The 23,812-nt window shown below is 41.5% G+C and overlaps 1 protein-coding gene across 1 annotated transcript in view; it reads right to left on the bottom strand.

Moving 5' to 3' along the window:
- LOC139408286 (MAPK associated protein 1) overlaps positions 1-20,470 on the bottom strand; it is a 174,192-nt gene extending 153,722 nt beyond the window's left edge. The window contains exons 1-4 of the mRNA XM_071151996.1: positions 20,270-20,470; positions 7,426-8,167; positions 3,031-3,120; positions 2,490-2,638 (exon numbers count right to left, since the gene is read on the bottom strand). Of these exons, the coding sequence (XP_071008097.1) occupies positions 2,490-2,638; positions 3,031-3,120; positions 7,426-7,705 (519 nt within the window). The 5' untranslated portion in view covers positions 7,706-8,167; positions 20,270-20,470. The remainder of the gene's footprint in view (positions 1-2,489; positions 2,639-3,030; positions 3,121-7,425; positions 8,168-20,269) is intronic.
- Between the last annotated feature and the right edge of the window lie 3,342 nt (positions 20,471-23,812).

The raw sequence follows: 23,812 nt of genomic DNA, 5'->3' as shown, positions 1-23,812 counted from the left end.
GGCAGGCTCCTCGTGGAGTGTAATGTAATCAGGTGTTTAGAGCGTTGGACTAGTTAACTGTAAGGTTGCAAGATTGAATCCCCGAGCTGAAAAGGTAAAAATCTGTCATTCTGCCCCTGAATGTGTTCTTAACTGACTTGCCTAGTTAAATAAAGGTGTAAAAAAATATATATATATTTTTTAAATCGGCCAAATCGGTGTCCAAAAATACCGATATCCGATTGTTCTGAAAACTTGAAATCGGCCCTAATTAATCAGCCATTCTGATTAATCGGTCGACCTCTAGTACATAGGTCTGGTTAGGGGGCTGGTGGGGAGGGAGGAGGGTACATTGGTCAGGTTTGGGGGCTGGTGGGGAGGGAGGAGAGTACATAGGTCTGGTTTGGGGGCTGGTTGGGAGGGAGGAGTGTACATGGGGAAAAGAAAGACCATCGTGCGTGCCACAGGTACACATCAATAGAGTCAGACACACTGTCGGGATGAGGCTACCCTAAATATAGCTTTGTGGCAAGAGACTACCCAGGTGCTCCCTAACAATATAAAAAGGGCCACATTTTGTGGAGAAATTAGTCAAAGTGAATAAGAGTCTTATGTAAGAATGTAAAAAGGGCATTGATGGTCAACAAGGCAGATTACATACAATATATGTCTTCAAATCTTGATAGGTTTCTTTTCTAGAGAATATCAATAGTCCCCCCTAGCAACCATTATCCTGTCACCACCACAAAACTGTATAAAAACTGGGGGGGTGGGGGTATTTATTTCTGAGCAATTGAACAGCGTGTTCGATTATTTCCTGAGATAGCCTCATTTGCATTTTCAAGGCTTAATGATCTCCTTGCTCTCTCTCTCTCACGTTCTCCTTTTAATCTCTACAATAATTTTTCTCCACTGACAAAAGAACCAGGGGATAAAAAAAAACTTTAAAAAACTGTCCATCTTTTCTATGATTCAGTATTACTGGAAAAGAGTATAATAACAGCTGTAGTTGAGAGAAAGACTTCATTTACTTCCATTGCTCTTGGGGATTAACTCACTAGTAAACAGTTCTAGGAAGACCTTCCTCCAGGAAATGCAAAGAACGGGTTTAAAAACACTGGGTGGGGGTGGAGGTGGGGGTGGGGGTGTGCGGGTAAAAAGAAGCCCATCACTCTTTGCTCTACCTGTCTACACATTAATCTTTAAAACGCAGTTTAATTCGATCTGTGTCCTCCTCCCTGACGCGGCCCGCCACGAGATTCGATTACGGCGACTATACTTTTTAACTGCTGTCAAGAGTCGGGCGGGCGAGGTCTGTGTAAACATCTGCCCGAGCACATGGACGCCTCTCATTACCCGGGCATTAAATCAAACCGCCGCAATGAATCTTTATCTGCGACCGACGCCACCCCCCCCCCCCGGCTTCGTACACGTAGACCCAAATGAACGCAAGCCGTATTAAAAAACGCTCTTATTCCCCCTCTAAAAAAAAGTGCAACTGTAAACGTGACGTCTTCGCGACCGGTGTAAAACCAGCTGTTACTGGTGACGGGAGACACGTGTCTTTGAGCAAACTTGGCTAATCTGCAACCAGATGTCACGGAGAGACGTGACAAAGTGACACACCCCGACTACCTCCTTGCCGAACGAAAATATAACGTAATCAAATAAAAAAATAAAAAAAAGTGAGGTGGATTTCTGAATCATATTTCACTGATGAAATGTTAACACAGCTCATGTGTTTTTTAAGCCCATAAGCCGATGTAGAAAACTGGAGACAAGAGATGGGAGTGGTGGATTATAAAAGGTAATCTGTAATGTAAATATTATTTCTAGTATTGGGGTGTATTGCAGAGGCAAAGGCAGGCTCGTCCCCTGGTTCCTTCAGCAGAGGCCGTCTTTGGCATGAATCAAAGGCTATTTGTTTAATCTGAGCCACCAGGTTTGTCTGCGAGCTGCCAAGGCACTTTGCCGCGACCTTTGCTCTTTTCCACAAATCCCTGTAAAAGGCCCGAGCAATTCACCCTGACATTTATTCGACACACAATTCTCCCAGTCTGCTCTTTTCTCTGGATCATGCGAGTCTAAGAGCAAAATGACAGAAATAAGGTCACCGAGCCTTCAGAGACTTTCAGCCTGTGCCATTAGCGATGAGAAGCTGCTCCAAAATTGCAATATACATTCGGAGATTGTTTCCAAGTTTTGGAATTACTGCCTAAGTGCTTGTAAATGACATTGCCATAGCAGGGAAAAGGCCTGACGCATCTGGGGAGGAATCAGAAAAAGAAGCAAAATATCTTTAGTTTAGAGAGCAAGAGCGAACGTTTGCTAGTTTATTTGTATGTATTGCACGTGAAACATGGCACCGATTGGCATCAAACATGATTTGTCTTTCTTTGCAGCACAAAAAAAACTAAATACCGTTTCAAGCTTTCGAGATACATTAAGTAATTCAGCGTAGTTTTATACCAGAATCAGATATATATTACCAGACATCTGGGAGCACCTACCTTGCCGTCGAATTTGGAGTATTCGTTGAAAGGGTTGTTGAGCTGCTGGGGGCATTGCTCGAGCCGGAGAGAGAGGGTCGACTTGGTACCAGTGCTCCTGGGTCTATCTTTAAAGTCCCTCTTCTCAAACAGGGAACCCAGGTCCTCCGCTGTGACAGAAGCGGTGGAGACAGAAAATGAAGCGGAGACATTGGCGGAAACCAAGAGTGATTGAACAACTTACTTATATTCTCCGATGTTATTGATTGTGCCAAGATTCCAAATCAAACAGGACTTTAGCATTAGGCCTAGATATTGTACAGTATTACATTTCATTATATACAGTCGGCTAGGTTTGACAGTTTCTATAACATGCTATCGGATGTTGTAACATCACGTGGAGATTGATCAATACAAAATAACAATTTCCTGGTTCCATGAAAATTCCCTATGCAGCACTGTAGTTGTCCGAGATCAGTGTAAAGAAAGAGACAATGGAAGCAATTTGCTTCATTGAAACTCCTATCAGCAAATATTTCTGGAGAGGAGAAATGTAGCGTACCTGATTGCGAGGACGACCTCTCCTTCCATTGAATGTTTTTGCATTTGATCTGGTTCTGTCGCTCCTTCCTTAACCGTTCAAGTCTTTGAGCTTTAAAAGAAGTAAATAAAACAGTGCTTACAAGTAATGAAACAAAGATTTTAAAAAGCCAGATCAACAAAGTCATTCTTGTCTTTTTTTAAAAATTTTATAAACCTTTGTCCGGGTCAGTTTTGACCTTTGTCATTGGTCAGGGTCAGTTTTGACCATTGTCATTGGTCAGGGTCATTTTTGACCATTGTCATTGGTCAGGGTCATTTTTGACCATTGTCATTGGTCAGGGCTATGCAGCCACACACTTACAAAAGGAGAATGACAACAGAAACTGAAGTTTATTTAAAGTACATTTGACACAGCGGAACACTCTCCCGGTGGACACTGATGGTAAACAACATCTTGTGGAGGTGTGAGATATGCTAAGAGGAACACTGGAGGGGGACTAGAAACACTCGCTGGGCCGTGTCAAACCTGTCCGCCCAACACAGATGACCACCCCCACCCTACCCAATGGTTTTTCCTGCAGCGATGGCAGTTACCTGGACGGGGGTCTTCCTGGGACATATAGACATTATAGAATTTACATTTTATAAAATAGATCTATACTGATCTATACAGCTACATTATAGAATTTAAATTAAATTAAATAGATCAATTCATCTACATTATGGAATTAAAATTGTATATAAAATAGATCTATACAGATCTATACAGCTACATTATAGAAATAAAACAACTACACACTTCAGGCACTCGAGTCAAACAGTCACACTTACATTTTTCTAGAAAAAAAACATTTTATACCAGGTTTTATACAGACTTGTGTCCCCCCCTCCCATTTATTTTGATTCTTACCAGCCACCCCTGGTTTCTCGCGCCTTTCTTGTTGACGTCCTGGTGAGACAGTCAGCCACTTCAGGTGAAGTCTCGGCAGAAGAACACTCAGTCCCCAAAACACCACTGCTTCCCCAAACACAACAAGAGCCAAGGGAGCCAAAAGGAGATCGTCTACTAGCCAGACTTCAGATGGCCTTTGGACTCCCCCTGATTCTGGCAGTAACCCCAAGCACCTCACAATAGATCAAATTGTGCTCCAGGCATTTGAACTCTCATTGGTTCCCAGTTAATTCCATACAAAGCCACCTTGCACACCTCTGCCAACTGAAGAGGATTCATAGCACACAAGCATCCTCCTGACTCAAGTGAACCCACATCATGGAAATCGTGGAGGTTTATGGCTAGCCTATAGTGCATAGTGTGAACGAGTAACACAAAATTCGCTTAGCGAGCTACATAACCTTGAGGGGCACATTTGACACAGTACCACTGTAGAAACAAATGAGGCCATCAATTTGGTGGGCTGACTAGATCCTCCGTTCACTAAAAATTGGTTACTGTAGCCTATCCCTGTAAGGTTGAATACACAATATCATGGGCTTGAATCTCACGCCATCAATTGTGTGATCATAAAACGTACCTTCGTTGAATAACAGAGGATTCTCCATGGCTCCTCAATAACATGTTATCCATGGCTCCTCAATAACATGTTATCCATGGCTCCTCAATAACATGTTATCCATGGCTCCTCAATAACATGTTATCCATGGCTCCTCAATAACATGTTATCCATGGCTCCTCAATAACATGTTATACATGATCCATTAGCCTACCTTTACAGATAACCCTTCATTGATAAGCACTTCAAGGTCCTAAAGAGCTGACGTCCATGAGTGAAAGGGTTAACGACAAAAAGGCAGGTCCTTTTTCATTTGGGCAACAGAGCGAACAAAAAGGCATAATTTCCATGTACATACAAATCAAGCCCCGGCGGCCCCCTGATTGCCATGGCTTCTGCCCACAACTGCTGCGCCAACCGTCCATAAAATCAAGAGAAGAAGAAAGAAAAAAGAAAAACAACGACATGAAGAAAAACGTCGTGGACCATGAAGGCGTGCCTCGGGAGCCGTGAACCCAAAGTTGAATTTGTCCAAGAAAACATATTATATTGTCCGTTTGATTTTTGAGACACAACCAATCAGCATTCACTGTACCAAGTACAGCGTGGTTTAATTTCTTGGATAATAAGTTCTGAGACCTGAACTTGAAACCTACCAAGAGGAAGGCCACAGGTCCAATACACTCCTTACTTCACAACGGCAGGTAGCCTAGTGGTTAGAGCGTTGGACTAGTAACTGAAAGGTTGCTAGATTGAATCCCAGAGCTGACAAGGTAAAAAAAATCTGTCGTTCTGCCCCTGAACAAGGCAGTTTAACCCACTGTTCCTAGGCAGTCAATGTAAATAAGAATTTGTTCTTAAATGACTTGCCGAGTTAAATAAAAGGTTAAATGAAAATAAATATAAAAAAACACAATCTACCCTCATCCTGACCCAAACAATTAAAACATTGGTGTGAAATCGTTCACAAAATAAGAATCCTTCTCAGTATAGTGGTGCTTTGTTGACTGTACTACAAAGTGGCACTGCAAACCAAACACAACGTATCGCTTCAAGCACTGGGCGAAGCACAAATATATTGGCAGGGGCAACGTTGCACTTTTCTTAAATAATTCCCTATTTCTTGTGGGCTCCCGAGTGGCGCAGCGGTCTAAGGAAATGCATCTCAGTGCTAGAGGCGTCACTACAGACACTGGTTCGATTCCAGGCTGTATCACAACTGGCCCGGCGTCGTCCAGGTTAGTGTTTGGCCAGTGCATTGCCAAACTAAATAAGAATGTGTTCTTAACTGACTTGCCTAGTTAAATAAAGGTTAAATAAAAATAAATAAATACAATTCTCCTCAAATGAGTTGAAATTTTAAAAAACTTTTTGTTTTTTTTTTTCGGGGTCACTTAAGATTACAATTAGAATTAAGAAAATAAAAACCAATGGTATTGACAAAATGGTTGGCAACCAATAGCTAATAGTTGGTTCAACAGCCTTTGCTGAAGACAAATGCTTCTTGTAGCCATCAATGTGAAGCTTTCTGCTGGCAATTTGGCCCACTCTTTAGTGGCAAACTGCTATCAATTTGTCAATGTTTGAGTGGTGCCTTCTGACAACTGTTGTTTTCAACTCTGAACTCATCGCTGGCCACTCCAGAACAGGCTAGTGTTATTTCTTGAACCATTCATGGGTGCCTTTTTTTTATGTTTGTTTGAGTTGTTGTCCTGCTGAAAGGCCCAAAAACCTAGACCCAGTTTTAGGACACTGGGTTGAAAATTGCACCCCAAAAATACTTTGATAATTTCCTAATGTCTTGTACACGTTCAAGGCACCCAGTACCAGAGGCGGCAAAGCAACCCCACAGTATTACCAAACCCCCCCATGTATGATTGTAGGGAGGGTGTTCTTTTCAATGAATGCTTCATTTGGTCGTTGGTAAACACTGCTGAAAGAGAAAAGAACCCCCCCACCACCCCCATTGAACTTTACGAAAACCCATCGAAACGAGCCTAAATGGGGAAATATTCTGTGGACCAATGAAACAAAATAAGAGCTCTTTGGAAAATAGAAAGATCAATGCTAAGTTTACCAATGACCAAATGAAGCATTCAAAGTAAACGCGTAAAAAAATGTAAACGTCCACCAATCACAAGCCCAGGGACATTAAATGAGCAGCGTGTACCAAGCAGCCTCTGTCAAACACCACGTTCACAGCCACTAGGCCCAACTGTTCTGAGTTCTGCTCGGTGCACCCAACCAAAATAATTCCTCTGGGGTAACATGGTCAATAAACCCAGAGCCTGGGTTCAAATAGTATTTGTTTTATTTCAAATACTTTAGCGGCGCTCGATTGAGCTTGCCTGACGCAAGGGAACAAATGGAATAGTTCCAAAAGTGTAAACCTCACCCACCTAGCGCTCCAAGCAGGCTTGCTCAAACGCTCAAAGTAGTTGTAAGAAAACAAAATACTTTTGAAACCCACATCTGATTAACACCAGGCTTTTGCCAGATAAACTTTTATTTAGTCTAATTGTATAATTATATTTCCCTGGTGGTGTAAATAAGCTTGTTCATGGGGTAATACATGTGATTTTCAAAGACAGACTTTACAGCTGGGGTCAATTCTATTCCAATTAATTCAGGAAGAGAATGACATATTGACCACTATTTTCTATGTGGACTTCTGCAATTCATTCACAAGGCTAATTAGGAAGTGACCCCAACCTGCTCTTTACTAAACATACTGCATTAACCTGTCGTATTGCTGCCTTCTATAACAAAAAGCACCACACCACCGGCCAACTAGCCTCTGTGAGTAAACCACTGATCTGGATTCCGCACGGCAGGCCCCAACAAACGGCTCGCTCGTCCACTAACTGGTTCTCCCGCCACAGTCAGAGCCCCCTATTGTTTACCTGTGTTGGAGCGCCGTCGGATGCCAAAGTCCCAGCTGGAGGTGATGTCCAATGACTGGGAGAGGTCGCAGCCCGGGTTCTCCCCTCCGCTGCCCCCTTCGCCTAGGGAGCCCGAACCCAGTGAACCCCCGCTGCTGCCGGGCACCGAGGCCAGCTGCCACTTCTCCAGGTCCACGTCGTGGTCGATTAGCACCATCTCACACATGCCCGTGTCATCGCTGGTCACATGGGACTGCCGGATGTGGGCCAAGATAATGGCTGGGTTGTCCAAGAAAGCCATTGTTTGTTTCACTGCTTTGTTTCTGTTTCCCCCTTCGATCTTGTCTGTCTGTCTGTCTGTCTGTCTGTCTGTCTGTCTGTCTGTCGCTCGACCTCTCTCTCTCTCTCTCTCTCTCTCTCTCTCTCTCGCTCTCACTCTCTCGCTCTCTCGCTCTCTCGCTCTCACTCTCTCGCTCTCACTCTCACTCTCTCGCTCTCACTCTCTCGCTCTCACTCTCTCGCTCTCACTCTCTCGCTCTCACTCTCTCTCTCACTCTCACTCTCTCTCACTCTCTCTCGCTCTCACTCTCTCTCGCTCTCACTCTCTCTCGCTCTCACTCTCTCTCGCTCTCACTCTCTCTCGCTCTCTCTATCTCTCTCTCAGAGTGCTTGATCACTTTAGGAGCCGGGCAACAGAGACGTCTTCTTTTTCCTTCTCCTCTTCGGGGTTATTTTCTCCTCTCCATGGGACATGTGTGCCGGCCTGTTGGGGCAGAGTTAGGAGAGATTAGTGTCTGCCCACAATATGCAATACAAGGAAAGGAAATTATGTATTCAATTCATTAGCCACGCTCTCCATATTTCTTCTGAGGCTAACTAAACACCTGTTTAAGAGCGAAGCATTTACACCAGTTGCTTTCTTAGAGCAAGGGTTGAGCAATTGGTGGACAGACACACCTTTTGTAGGCCTGTGGATCAATACTTTGTTTTTTAGTAACTGACTGTTGAAAATTAGAACACTAGAATACACAAGGTGCAATTTGGAAATGTGGTTCTTCATCAGCAGTTCAAATGTTACGAAAGTCACTGACAGTCATTCAATTAGCCCATTTCAGCAAAACAGTTTTAGATTGGTAAGTTAGTCTCGTGACCAGCTACATTACATGATCAAAAGTATGTGGACACCTGCTTGTGGGCATTAATATGGAGTTGGTACCATTCCTTTGCTGCTATAAAAGCCTCCATTCTTCTGAGAACATTGCTGCGGGGCCTTGCTTCCATGCAGCCACAGGAGCATTGGTGAGTTTGGACACTTATGTGGTGCGATTAGGCCTGGCTCGCAGTCAGCGTTCCAATTCATGGGGTTGAGGTCAGGACTCTGTGCAGGCCAGTCAAGTTATTCCATTCTGATCTCGACAAACCATTTCTGTATGGACCTCGCTTTGTACACGGGGGCATTGTCATGCTGAAACAGGAAAGGGTCTTCCCCAAACTGTTGCCACAAAGTTGGAAGCACAGAATCGTCTAGAATGTCATTGTATGATGTAGCGTTAAGATTCCCCTTCACTGGAAATAGGGGGCCCGAACCATGAAAAACAGCTCCAGACCATTATTCCTCCTCCACCAAACTTTACTGTTGGCACTATGCATTGGGACAGGTAGCGTTTTTCCTGGCATCCGCCAAACCCAGATTCGTCCGTCAGATTGCCAGATGGTGAAGAGTGATTCATCACTCCAGAGAATGTGTTTCCACTGCTCCAGAGTCCAATGGCGGCGAACTTTACACCACTCCAGCCAAAGTACAGTATAGCGCATGGTGATCTTATGCTTGTGTGCGGCTGCTCGGCCATGGAAACCCATTTCATGAAGCTCCTGACAAACAGTTCTTGTGCTGACGTTGCTTCCAGAGGCCGTTTGGAACTCGGTAGTGAGTGTTGCAAACGAGGACACAGATTTGTTCGAGCTACGCACTTCAGAGATCCCGTTCCGTGAGCTTGTGTGGCCTACCACTTCACGGCTGCATCGTTGTTGCTCCAAAATGTATCCACTTCACAATAACAGCACTTATTACAGTTGACCGGGGTCAGCTCTAACAGGGCAGAAATTTTACAAACTGACTTGTGCCACATTGAAAATCAAGCTCTTCAGTAATGGCCATTCTACCGCCAATGTTTGTCTATGGAGATTGCATGGCTGTGTGCTTGATTTTAAACTCCTGTCAGCAACGGGTGTCGCATACTTTTCAATATATAGAAAAGTATCTGAACTTGGATTAAGCATGGTCTAATTTACGACCGGGGGGGTGGGCCCCATTGATAATCAGATATCATAGGAGAAACAGCCATTTTCTCTCTCCACCCTACAACAAAAATTAAATTGCATGAAATTAGTTGTAAAAGTTGCAAAATCTTCTCTCCACCTCATGGAAAAATGTGTAGAATTGCAGGAAATTAACTTTAAAAAACGTTCAAATATTTGTTGTTGTTGTTGTCCTCACTGTCAAGAGGGGAGCCGCTAAAATGTTTTGCTCCAAGATGAGTTGAGATGTTTTGTGGCCACTCCCACGGCCATCAAAGTTGAGATGTTTTGTGGCCCCTCCCACGGTCATCAAAGTTGAGATGTTTTGTGGCCCCTCCCACGGCCATCAAAGTTGAGATGTTTTGTGGCCCCTCCCACGGCCATCAAAGTTGAGATGTTTTGTGGCCCCTCCCACGGCCATCAAAGTTGAGATGTTTTGTGGCTCCTCCCACGGCCATCAAAGTTGAGATGTTTTGTGGCCCCTCCCACGGCCATCAAAGTTGCCCATCCCTGTTCTAGAGGAAATTAGAAAAAAGGTGGGAACCAAATGTAAAAAAAAAATTAAAAATTAAAAAGACATTAGGTAAAGAGAGTGAATGTTTGTTTTTGATTCCCTTCTGAATCTGAACACAACGGGAAAATGTTCACTAGGCCTAAAAATCTGGTGAAAAGACATGAGCACTAACAAAAAGGATGGTTGATGGAGCCTAAGTCTAGAGCCTAACACCAAGTAAAACCAATCTGTCCGTGGTTACATAACTCTGATCGGCAGTTTCATCTCAAACGGCCTCAGATCAAGCAGAAGACACCCCAAATAGAACAAAAGGAGCGACGGGCACGGAGAGACAGAGTTCTAGGCACAGCGACTGAGTCTAGGTGGAATACAACAAGAATTCTTTCAACAACCAATCCAAAACCTGCAATTTGTTAGCTTCCAGTAGGAAAACACAACTGTTAATCTAGCCTACTACTCCAGCACCATCTCACTTAGACTGGCACATAAGCATTACATTACTATAGAGCATTGCTAATTGGCTAATTAAAAAAAGGTAATTATATAATGATGGCTTTGCTGAGGGACGCCTAGGTGAAATATGACAACACCTCTCCCGCTTTCTGTGGAACCTGTACGTCAGTCAGGCTGTCACTGCAAAAACACTTTAGCAGTCGTAAGTAGGCGATGAAGTGGTGTCAATTGCAAACTCAAGTCTTATCAGACAGATCGCCCGGCCTTAGAAGTCCTATCATGATGTGGAAAGGGACGAGGAGAGCACAGAATAGCCTATGTCAGGGGTCTCCAACCCTGTTCCTGTAGTACTGCCCTCCTGTAGGTTTTAACTCCAACTCCAGTTGTAACTAACCTGGTTCAGCTTATCAACCAGCTAATTATTAGAATCAGGTGTTCTAGACTGGGGTTGGAGTGAAAACCTACAGGACAGTAGCTCTCCAGGAACAGGGTTGGAGAGCCCTGGCCTATGTCATCTGTAAACCATGAAGGAGGCGAAAAATATGTTCACTCCGCCTAATCAATACCTTGGCTAGAATACGTTCACTCCGCCTAATCAATACCTAGGCTAGAATACGTTCACTCCATCTGATCAATAGCTAGGCTAGAATACATTCACTCCATCTGATCAATACCTTGGCTAGAATACGTTCACTCCATCTGATCAATACCTTGGCTAGAATACGTTCACTCCATCTGATCAATACCTTGGCTAGAATACATTCACTCCATCTGATCAATACCTTGGCTAGAATACGTTCACTCCATCTGATCAATACCTTGGCTAGAATACGTTAACTCCATCTGATCAATACCTTGGCTAGAATACGTTCACTCCATCTGATCAATACCTAGGCTAGAATACGTTCACTCCATCTGATCAATACCCAGGCTAGAATACGTTCACTCCATCTGATCAATACCTAGGCTAGAATACGCTCACTCCATCTGATCAATACCTAGGCTAGAATACGTTCACTCCATCTGATCAATACCTAGGCTAGAATACGTTCACTACATCTGATCAATACCTAGGCTAGAATACGTTCACTCCATCTGATCAATACCTAGGCTAGAATACGTTCACTCCATCTGATCAATACCTAGGCTAGAATACGTTCACTCCATCTGATCAATACCTAGGCTAGAATACGTTCACTCCATCTGATCAATACCTAGGCTAGAATACGTTCACTCCTTCTGATCAATACCTAGGCTTGAATATGTTCTCCTTGTCTGATCAATAGATGGTAATAGGGCTGCAGGATATGGGCAAAAACTCTAATTATGATTTTTTTTAAATCTAAATATTGCGATTTCAATTGCTTTTTAGATCAAAACACTTGGGTTGCCAGGATCGTGAGTTGGATTCCCGAGACAACCCATATGTAAAAACAAATGCACACATAAGTTGCTTTGGATAAAAGCGTCTGCTAAATGGCATATATATAATTATATGATTGGTGTTGTTTGGCATGCCAACGAATAAAAAGCCTAGGTATAAGAGTTGTTGTGACAGGGTACTAGGAACCAAAGTGTTGGTCAGTGTTTCCCAGGGGACCCTAATTACATTTGAATTAATGTTACATTCAGACAAAGGTTTTAGAATATGCTTCCACTCTGATTCAGAACGTTGTTGCACAAACATGCTGACACCACTAGAGCTAACATTTGCTAGCCAGATTTCCCTTCCTAGCTCCATAATATTTAGCCAGTTAGCTAGTTAGAGATAAGCATGAGATAGCGTTTTGAAGAGATAAATTTACACAAACCAATAGTATAATACAGAAAACGTTGATTTATACGAAGAAGCAAAGTTGAAAACAGCTTTGTTTTGGTTTTTTGACTGCAAGCAATGGCTAACAGAAGCGTGAAGACTCAAATTGAGAGACTGAATGCAACAGTCAAGCCAACTGTGCCTGCTTGAGTGACAAGGTACAGGGTTTGGTGTGTGGGAAAGCAGTGAGGAGACGAAAAACAGAATCAACTATAAAAACGGACTGTGTAGCGTTCCCCTCAAAAAAAAAAATCACAGGATATTGCAGTGCAATATCACAATTTCGATAAAAATGTGATTAATTGTGCAGCCCTAGACGGTAATAGTGTAGCTAAGTCAGGGAAAGGGGGATACCTAGTGAGTTGTAAAACAATGCATTCACCTGAAATGTGTCTTCCGCATTTAACCCAACCCCTCTGAATAAGAGAGGTGCATTAGCCAACGGTGACAGCTAGTCTTCCTGGGGTACGAGACATTACAGACAAAAATATTTTCCAATTCATATACATTTAAAAACATTAACATATCAATTAGACTTATACATACACAGTATATACAGTGGGGCAAAAAAGTATTTAGTCAGCCACCAATTGTGCAAGTACAGGCCTCTCTCATCTTTTTAAGTAGGAGAACTTGCACAATTGGTGGCTGACTAAATACTTTTTTGCCCCACTGTATATAAAGAAATCACAACAACTAAACACAGATTTTTTATACATTTTTAATTCTGATAAAAAAATAAAGAAATACTAAAGAATAATGTGTGTGTGTAGTGTGTGTGTGTGTATCTATCAGTTACATATCAGTACATCCTAGGGTTGAGCTGTATTCATATCGTCATATAATCCTTCTCTCATCCTGGGATTTACACTATTACTGGGTTAGTACACAAGGGTGCGCCAAAAAAAAAGCAAAGAAAGCCCATTGGGCATCTATTACCAGAATTATAACAAAATGAGCACAAGTAATAGCGAGGCTGCAAGCCAAATATGATAATGAGCACAAATGAAAATAAACTAATTGCAAAGACAGGCGATCCAGATCATAAAGTGAAACATGTATAGGTAGGAGCTCCCGAATGTCATTTTTGTTGTTTTTGGACATGTGAATGTGAACGAGAGACATTGTGCAAATGAAAAAAAGTTGGCGCGTGCTTGTCTGAAGGAAGAACAGTACTGGCTCTGGAGTACCATGTGTACACGCTGTGTCTATGTGGAGTCTGGAGTCGCTAGGGCAACGGATCTACCTGCTCTGCTTGGCGAAGAGGGGGGTGGAGCAGACTTGTCAAGAACATTAAGGAGAAAAAAATGCAAGGAAATCAAGCAGTGGCAGCTGTACAGATATTTCATCCAAAGGGCTTTGATTTCTCAAACACAACAGGAAGCTGACAATATGATGCCCTGTCACCTTATTAATTCAGACAGCTTGCTTAGATAACTAGTAAGTTAAAAACTTAGTAGAAGTGCTGCAGAGATGGTTGTCCTTCTGGATGGTTCTCCCATCTCCACAGAGGAACTCTGGAGCTCTGTCAGAGTGACCATCAGCTTCTTGGTCACCTCCCTGACCAAGTCCCTTCTCCCCTGCTTGCCCAGGCGGCCAGCTCTAGGAAGAGTCTTGATGGTTCCAAACTTCTTCCATTTAACAAATTATGGAGGCCACTGTGTTCTTGGGGACTTTCAATGCTGCAGACATTTTTTGGTACACTTCCCCAGATCTGTGCCTCGACACAATCCTGTCTCAGAACTATATGGACAATTCCTTAATCCTCGTGGCTTTGTTTTTGCTCTGACATGCCCTGTCAACTCTGGGACCTTATATAGACAGGTGCCTTTCCAAATCATGTCCAATCAATTACATTTACCACAGGTGGACTCCAATCAAGCTGTAGAAAGATCTCAAGGATGATCAATGGAAACAGGATGAACCTGAGCTCAATTTCAAGTCCCATAGCAAAGGGTAAATAAGGTATTTCTGTTTTTAATACATTTTCAAAAAAATTCTAAAAACCTGCTTTCACTTTGTCATTATAGGTATTGTGATGTCATTATGGGTTATTGTGTGTGGATTGATGAGGGGACAAAAAATGTAATCCATTTTAGAATAAGGCTGTAACGTAACAAAATGTGGAAAAAGGGAAGGGGTCTGAATACTTTCCGAATGCATTGTAACTACAAAAATTGTGGATAACTATTGCTAACCCCCCCAATACAACTTCAACAACCAATCAAAAACGTGTTCTATTGAAGCGCTCCAGGTTGTAGGTACGTGAGGAATAGCCACTCGAAGGGCAGAGGAGAAGCAGAGCCCACAGTGAGCTTTCCTTTGTAACTGGTAATACTTGAGAGACATATGATCCATGACTGACAGAGTCAGAAGGAGCCCACTAGCAAACCACTTGAGCAACGAGGCAAGCAATGACATGATGTAAAAATGTAAAAGACGCACAGGCTGACGGGCCGCCCCCAGGTGGTAGGTAACAACACATCTGCCACACTGATCCTCAACACTGGGGCCCCTCAGGGGTGCGTGCTCAGTCCCCTCCTGTACTCCCTGTTCACCCACGGCTGCATGAACAGGCACGACTCCAACACCATCATTAAGTTTGCCGACAACACAACAGTGGTAAGCCTGATCACCGACAACGATGACACAGCCTATAGGGAGGAGGTCAGAGACCTGGCCGTGTGGTGCCAGGACAACAACCTCTCCCTCAACGTGATCAAGACAAAGGAGATGATTGTGGACTACAAGAAAAGGATGAAAGAGCACGTCCCCCATTCTCATTGACGGGGATGTAGTGGAGAAGGTTGAGAGCTTCAAGTTCCTTGGTGTCCACATCACCAACAAACTAAAATGGTCCAAACACACCAATACAGCAGCCATAAAAGAGGGCATGACAAAGCCTTTTCCCCCTCAGGAGACTGAAAAGATTTGGCATGGGTCCTGAGATCCTCAAAATGTTATACAGCTAAACCATTGAGAGCATGGTATGGCAACTGCTCGGCCTCCGACCGCAAGGCGCTACAGCGGGTAGTGCTTACTGCCCAGTACATCACTGGGGCCAAGCTTCCTGCCATCCAGGACCTCTATACAAGGCAGTGTCAGATGAAGGCCCTAAAAATTGTCCAGACACCCTAGTCATAGGGTCTCTGCTACCGCACGACAAACGGCACGGGAGCGCCAAGTCTATGCCCCCAAAAGGCTTCTTAAAGCTTCTACCCCCAAGCCATAAGACTCCTCCTCCTATTTGCATTGTCCCACCCCCTCTTTTACACTGCTGCTACTCTTTATTATCTATGCATAGTCACTTTAACTCTACCTACAAGTACAGATTACCTCAATTACCTCAACTAACCTGTGCCCCTGCACATTGACTCTGTACTGGTACCCCCTGTATTTAGCCTATATACTGTTATTTTACTGCTGCTCTTTAATTATTATTAGTTATTTTTTTAAACTTTTGTTGGTTAAGGGCTTGTAAGTAAGCATTTCACTGTAAGGTCTACTACACCTGTTGTATTCAGCATTTCACTGTAAGGTCTACTACACCTGTTGTATTCAGCATTTCACTGTAAGGTCTACTACACCTGTTGTATTCAGCATTTCACTGTAAGGTCTACTACACCTGTTGTATTCAGCATTTCACTGTAAGGTCTACTACACCTGTTGTATTCAGCATTTCACTGTAAGGTCTACGACACCTGTTGTATTCAGCATTTCACTGTAAGGTCTACTACACCTGTTGTATTCAGCATTTCACTGTAAGGTCTACGACACCTGTTGTATTCAGCATTTCACTGTAAGGTCTACTACACCTGTTGTATTCAGCATTTCACTGTAAGGTCTACTACACCAGTTGTATTCAGCATTTCACTGTAAGGTCTACTACACCTGTTGTATTCAGCATTTCACTGTAAGGTCTACTACACCTGTTGTATTCAGCATTTCACTGTAAGGTCTACTACACCTGTTGTATTCAGCATTTCACTGTAAGGTCTACTACACCTGTTGTATTCGGAGCATGTAACAAATCAAATGTTAATTAATAAGCGCTGTTTGTTGTCGAATTGCTACATTTAAATATGAGTTTCTATCTTATTTTTCATTACATTGAAAAGTACATTGAAGTATTATTTGTAGTTGTCACTATAACAAAACACTTGAATGGTCTGTTTCCCCACATTATTAATAGACCTACAGCGTGCAGCAGGATAGTTGATCAATTGATTGACAGGAGCACAGTAGAACGATAAACTGTCCTCTAGTGTGAATGCTCGCCGACGTTTCATAGTTATGTATAGGTAAATCGGTATAGTAATCGGTATAGTTATCGGTATAGTTATCGGTACAGTTATCGGTACAGTTATCTGTATAGTTATCGGTATAGTTATCGGTATAGTTATCGGTATAGTTATCGGTATAGTTATCGTTACAGTTATCGGTACAGTTATCGGTATAGTTATCGGTAGAGTTATGTATAGTTTAATCGGTATAGTTATCGGTACAGTTATCGGTATAGTTATCGGTATAGTTATCGGTATAGTTATGTATAGTTATCGGTATAGTTATCGGTATAGTTATCGGTATAGTTATCGGTATAGTTATCGGTATAGTTATCGGTATAGTTATCTGTATAGTTATCTGTATAGTTATCGGTATAGTTATCGGTATAGTTATCGGTACAGTTATCTGTATAGTTATCTGTATAGTTATCGGTATAGTTATCGGTATAGTTATCGGTACAGTTATCTGTATAGTTATCTGTATAGTTATCGGTATAGTTATCGGTATAGTTATGTATAGGTAAATCGGTATAGTAATCGGTATAGTTATCGGTATAGTTATCGGTACAGTTATCTGTATAGTTATCTGTATAGTTATCGGTATAGTTATCGGTATAGTTATCGGTATAGTTATCGGTATAGTTATCGTTACAGTTATCGGTACAGTTATCGGTATAGTTATCGGTAGAGTTATGTATAGTTTAATCGGTATAGTTATCGTTACAGTTATCGGTATAGTTATCGGTATAGTTATGTATAGTTTAATCGGTATAGTTATCAGTATAGTTATCAGTATAGTTATCGGTATAGTTATCGTTACAGTTATCGGTATAGTTATGTATAGTTTAATCAGTATAGTTATTGGTATAGTTATCGGTATAGTTATGTATAGTTTAATCAGTATAGTTATTGGTATAGTTATTGGTATAGTTATGTATAGTTATGTATAGTTTAATCGGTATAGTTATCGGTATAGTTATGTATAGTTTAATCGGTATAGTTATCGGTATAGTTATGTATAGTTTAATCAGTATAGTTATGTATAGTTTAATCAGTATAGTTATTGGTATAGTTATCGGTATAGTTATCGGTATAGTTATCGGTATAGTTATCGGTATAGTTATGTATAGTTTAATCGGTATAGTTATCGGTATAGTTATCGGTATAGTTATGTATAGTTTAATCAGTATAGTTATCGGTATAGTTATGTATAGTTTAATCGGTATAGTTATCGTTACAGTTATCGGTATAGTTATGTATAGTTATCGGTATAGTTATCGGTATAGTTATCGGTATAGTTATGTATAGTTTAATCGGTATAGTTATCGTTACAGTTATCGTCCTTGGTGTGGACGGACCTTTACTGTGTCAGTGACCACTTGAATGATGGGGACAAATCCTTTTCTGTACTTTTTTTTGCAGAGGTGAGCAACAGCTAGGCTATGGCATCACTCTCCTCCACTGCATCCTACTTGTGCTTAAATATGCCCCAATACACCCAACAACAACGAAGTCCTCCACTTTTTTTTCAGAGCAGAAGATTAAGATGCTGATTACAGTAGGCTAAATGGAGAGAGACAGGGTAGGCTCATAGGTAAGTGTCAGTCAGAGGCGGGAGAGGTGCTATTACCTGGAGAGAGAGAGACAGAGAGAGACAGAGAGACAGAGATAGAGGAGAGGGAGAGAGAGAGAGAGAGAGAGAGAGAGATTACACAGATCCACAAAGAATTCGAAAACAAATCCAATTTTGAAAAACTCCCATATATACAGGGTGAAATTCCACAGTGTGCTATCACAGCAGCAAGATTTGTGACCTGTTGCCACGAGAAAAGGGCAACCAGTGAAGAACACACACCATTGTAAATACAACCCATATTTATACTTAATTATTTTATATTGTGTCCTTTAACCATTTGTACATTGTTAAAACACTGTATATATATATATAATATGACATTTGTAATGTCTTTACTGTTTGAAACCTCTGTATGTGTAATGTTTACTGTTAATTTTTGTTGTTTTTCACTTTATATATTCACTTTGTATGTTGTCTACCTCACTTGCTTTGGCAAAGTTAACACATGTTTCCCATGCCAATAAAGACCTTGAATTGAATTGAATTGAGAGACTTCTACTGTACTACATACACAACACTAGCTATGCCAGATTGATAGCGGCTGCTTACATTGTAATGTTCAACAACAAAAAATGCAACCTTCTTTACAGTCAATAACTGAACTGAAAACCTGTTTCACAGCCTGAGTGTTGACATCCTAAACATGCACCAGAAAAGGAGGTGCAAACATGTCACTTAGTGTCTTGCATTGCCACAAAGTGTGTACATTTGTTTTGTCCGCTAGCTAGCTGATAACCACCCACAGTTCTGACACCCTAGCTATGGGTCAGTATCAGGGTGGAATCTTTGAGCTGGGAGGTGGGGGGCTCAATTTACTGTCACCAATGTCAGCTAACATTTTTTTGATTGGTAAATTTGTTTAGCAACCAGTTGTAGTAATCAAGGTCGAATTATGGACCCGGGTCTCCATTGGTCGAATTACGGACTCGGGTCTCCAAGATAGTAAATCTCACTCAGATATCATTAAAAAAAACGGCAAACATTTCTTTCCACCCAATGGCAAAATTGCAGGAAATGTGTTGTAAAACTGCTAATTTTAATTTCTCCGCCCCATGGGAAAATGAGTAGAATTACATTAAATTAGTTATTCAATTGCTAAATCTTCTGTCCACCCCTGTCAAAATGTGTAGAACTGCAGAAAACTTGCTTTAAAACTGCAACATCTTCTCTACTGCCTATAGCAAAATATAGATAATTGCTGGAAATTAACAAAAAAGGGGCTCCCCTAAAGTGTTCCGCTCTCAAGGTGGTGGTGGAGGGGAGGGGAGGGGTACAATGGCCCCCCCAAAAGGCTAGGGGGGGGCATGTGTGTAGGTATGCAGATCAGCAAGCCACTGCGGCCTATCATCAAAGTTGCCCATCCCTGAGTAACACGAACGAAGCAGACAACTCAAGCTTCCTCGCGTGCTTGTAGCTAACTGGCTACAAACCCACTGCACACTAAGCTAGGCAGTTACGTTAGCAAGCTAACAGCAGCAGCAGCATCATCATCATCATTTGTGCAAAACACGATAGTCGGCAGAAGATAGTTAGTAAATTCGCTAGAAAATTGGGTATAGTACCTATCTACTGGGTTGTTTGGCTAAACCTCTAAACCAACTCGCGCGCTAACTAGCTAACTACCTGCATATATTTTGGTTACTTTAGCTAGGTAGCCATCTAGATGGAGCTTGTCGAAATAGCCAAAAGATGTAAACGAGCAAGCGTAAACACTTATCTAACTACTGTAGTTCTATAATTCCTAATAAACAGAGGCTAAACTAGCTAGCTAATGTTAATCTTACTCTAGCTAGCTAACGTTAGCAAGGCCCTGGCTTGCGCTAGCTACTATTAGGTACTTGTGCCTTACAAACCTGCTAACCTACCGTTATGCATGCCTTATCCGAGGAAGAGAAAGTTCCGAGATACACTGTACCATCTGTGCATACGTCCAGTTACAGTGTCTCATTTCAATAACGCTAAAATAAAAACTTTAAATCTTAGAAAATCAACAATAAACTCCATGACAATGTATTTCCTCTGTTGACAGTGTTGATGCAGTTCCTACACACCGGAAGTGGAGTGTCAAAGCAAGGTGGGAGGGACCCATCCCCAAACACAACACCCCAGACAAAACTTGACTGACGTTTGGCTAAACCAATCATATTTAAGGAAATAATTAAAGCGCTCACCTATAGCCAATTGCAATGAACAGTCACAGAGAATTGAACAACTTTGTATTTTCTTTACAATTAAGTTTGAAATTCATAGTGTAGATTGCAGAAAATTGTCTTTAATATTTATATAGTGTGTGTGTGTGATATACTAGTGTGCAAACGTATCACCACACACATTTGTTAAGAGACAGTATGTATGATGAGAGAAATAGGCATATGTGTGAATGCAAGCTTGTCTGTCCATAGCATTATACATTACGTGCTTGTGAGAATGTTTTGCATGTGTGTAGATAGGCTAACCATCTTTGGCGTGAGTGTTCATGCATTTGTGTTTATGTTTATGCATGTGTGCAATGGTGTCTGTGTTTGTACCTGCGTGCAGACAATACATCATTTGCATAGGGTGTTCAATCCACAACAACAAGGAATAACTTATATATTGCATATGACACGAAAAAAATGTAATGTGGTAACTAACCATCCACTCACAGCCCTCTGACTGGGGCTCCGTTTACTCTGTAGGCTACCTGGGAACTCGTACAGGCTCTGTGGATATAGAGTGGGGTTTGACAGGAGCATATTTCAGTGATGAATGCTGTATCCATAACAGGAGCTCCTCTCTCCCTCAACTCCTGGGAGTGGTACGCTGCTACTTCAAGGTCAAGTGAAAAGACAGTGTCATCGTATAGCACAAGGGAGGAAAAGTCAGAAAAACATTCCACCCCGCACCTCTGCAACAGTTTCAGAGGGATTGCGAGAGTATCAACAAAGAGTGTCTGTCCTTACTTGGGAATAGGCCTCTCGCTTGAAACCGTGGCAACATTAAAGTGGAAATATTTACAAAATGTTAAAATGATTTAATGTTGGAATGTTGAATCAGGCACAGGGCTAAAAGCTCTCAGTTGTATGTTTTCCCTGCTGTGTTATGACACGATAGACATACTGTATAGAAAGAAAATATGATTTTAATACTGTATTAGCCAGACTTAGTCAAACGGACTGGATAATTACAGTACCTTTCCCATTGTAAAGGATATGGTCATAATGAACATGGTCCTGAAATCTGGATTTACAACCAAATTGTATGGGAGCGAAATATAATTAAGCAATAAGGCACAATATACCACAACAAATAGCTGTTCATATGTACGACGCAACACGGAGTGCCTGGACACAGCCCTTAGCCGTGGTATATTGGTCATATATCACAAACCCCCAGAGGTGACTTATTGCTGTTATAAACAGTTTACCAACATAATTAGAGCAGTAAAAAAATAAATGTTTTGTCATACCCGTGGTATACGTTCTGATATACCACGCCTGTCAGCCAATCAACATTCAGGGCTCGAACCCTCCAGTTTATAATAGTGGTTGGGATATGGCAAAACCAAATATAATTAATTATGTTTCAGTGGCTGGGATATGGCATAACAACATATTAGTCATTATGTTTCAGTGGCTGGGATATGGCATAACAACATATTAGTCATTATGTTTCAGTGGTTGGGATATGGCATAACAACATATTAGTCATTATATTTCAGTGGTTGGGATATGGCATAACAACATATTAGTCATTATATTTCAGTGGCTGGGATATGGCATAACAACATATTAGTCATTATGTTTCAGTGGCTGGGATATGGCATAACAACATATTAGTCATTATGTTTCAGTGGTTGGGATATGGCATAACAACATATTAGTCATTATGTTTCAGTGGTTGGGATATGGCATAACAACATATTAGTCATTATGTTTCAGTGGCTGGGATATGGCATAACAACATATTAGTCATTATGTTTCAGTGGTTGGGATATGGCATAACAACATATTAGTCATTATGTTTCAGTGGTTGGGATATGGCATAACAACATATTATTCATTATGTTTCAGTGGCTGGGATATGGCATAACAACATATTAGTCATTATGTTTCAGTGGCTGGGATATTGCATAACAATATATTATTCATTATGTTTCAGTGGTTGGGATATTGCATAACCATTGAATACATATTAAAAGGAGATTATTCATTTGATTGTAGAATTCAACACCACATCATTCAAAACCAATATTTGTACTGTAATTTGAAACCTGAATGGGACAGACACAATAAATATTTGTCATTGTATTATCAAACTCAAGTGATAACGTGCTACAAAATCATGCTATTCTCCTCTGCAGTGGGAAAAGAAATGACATGCAGATTGTAAATCTCATTAGGAAATAACTCGTTCTATATTTGAGATTGACAAACAACAGGTGAAGGTGATAAGCATTATTACTTTTCAGGCTATAGAAACAGAAGAAAGTTACGTACCATGACTGATATATGGTTCACACATCGTACAAAAGCATTTAATCAATGACTTCAAGTGTTATACCAATACATATCAGTAATATTTCCCAAGCACACTGACTACAATGAATCCCACATAGCTAGCTGTATGTTGTATGGTATCTCTTTACAGTCAACCTGCCCATACACAACAATGTTGATTCACATGCTATTATAAATGTTAAGCAATTAGGCCTGAGGAGGTTTGGTACATGTCCAATATACTGTACCACAGCTAAGGGCTGTTCTTAGGCACGACGCGACATATACGATCTGATATACCACGGCAACTGGATTACGTTCATATACAAATAACAAAAAGACATAACAACTACATTGCGTCTCTGGCAACCTAACCGATGGAATGAATGGCCAGCAAGCTTGGCTAGCAACCATGGATGTGTCTGATTAGGCCTGTATTTTCATCAAGGGATGAAATAATAGCCTATGAATACATTTATTAAAATACAGAATTTTATTTAGTTGGTAACCCGTTGTAGAACAGCAATTGTACAATCAAGGTTTGTGCAAAGTGAAGGTTCAAATCAAATCAAATTGTATTGATCACATACACATGGTGAGCAGATGTTATTGCGAGTGTAGTGAAATGCTTGTGCTTCTAGTTCCGAAAGTGCAGCAATATCTAACAAGTAATCTAACAATTCCACAACAACTACCTAATACACACAAATCTAAAGGGATTGAATAATATGTACATATAAATATATGGATGAGCTTCCAACAGGACAATGACCCAAAGCACACAGCGAAGACAACACAGGATTGGCTTCGGGACAAGTCTCTGAATGTCCTCGAGTGGCCCAGCTAGTCCAGACTTGAACCTGATCGAACATCTCTGGAGAGACCTGAAAATAGCTGTGCAGGGACGTTCTCTGTCCAACCTGACAGAGC

This window comes from Oncorhynchus clarkii, chromosome 5, assembly GCF_045791955.1.
Source record: "Oncorhynchus clarkii lewisi isolate Uvic-CL-2024 chromosome 5, UVic_Ocla_1.0, whole genome shotgun sequence".
NCBI classification, from domain to species: Eukaryota; Metazoa; Chordata; class Actinopteri; order Salmoniformes; family Salmonidae; genus Oncorhynchus; species Oncorhynchus clarkii.
The sequence above is the reverse complement of the archived record's forward strand: the minus strand, read 5'-3'. Positions and strand labels throughout refer to the sequence as shown.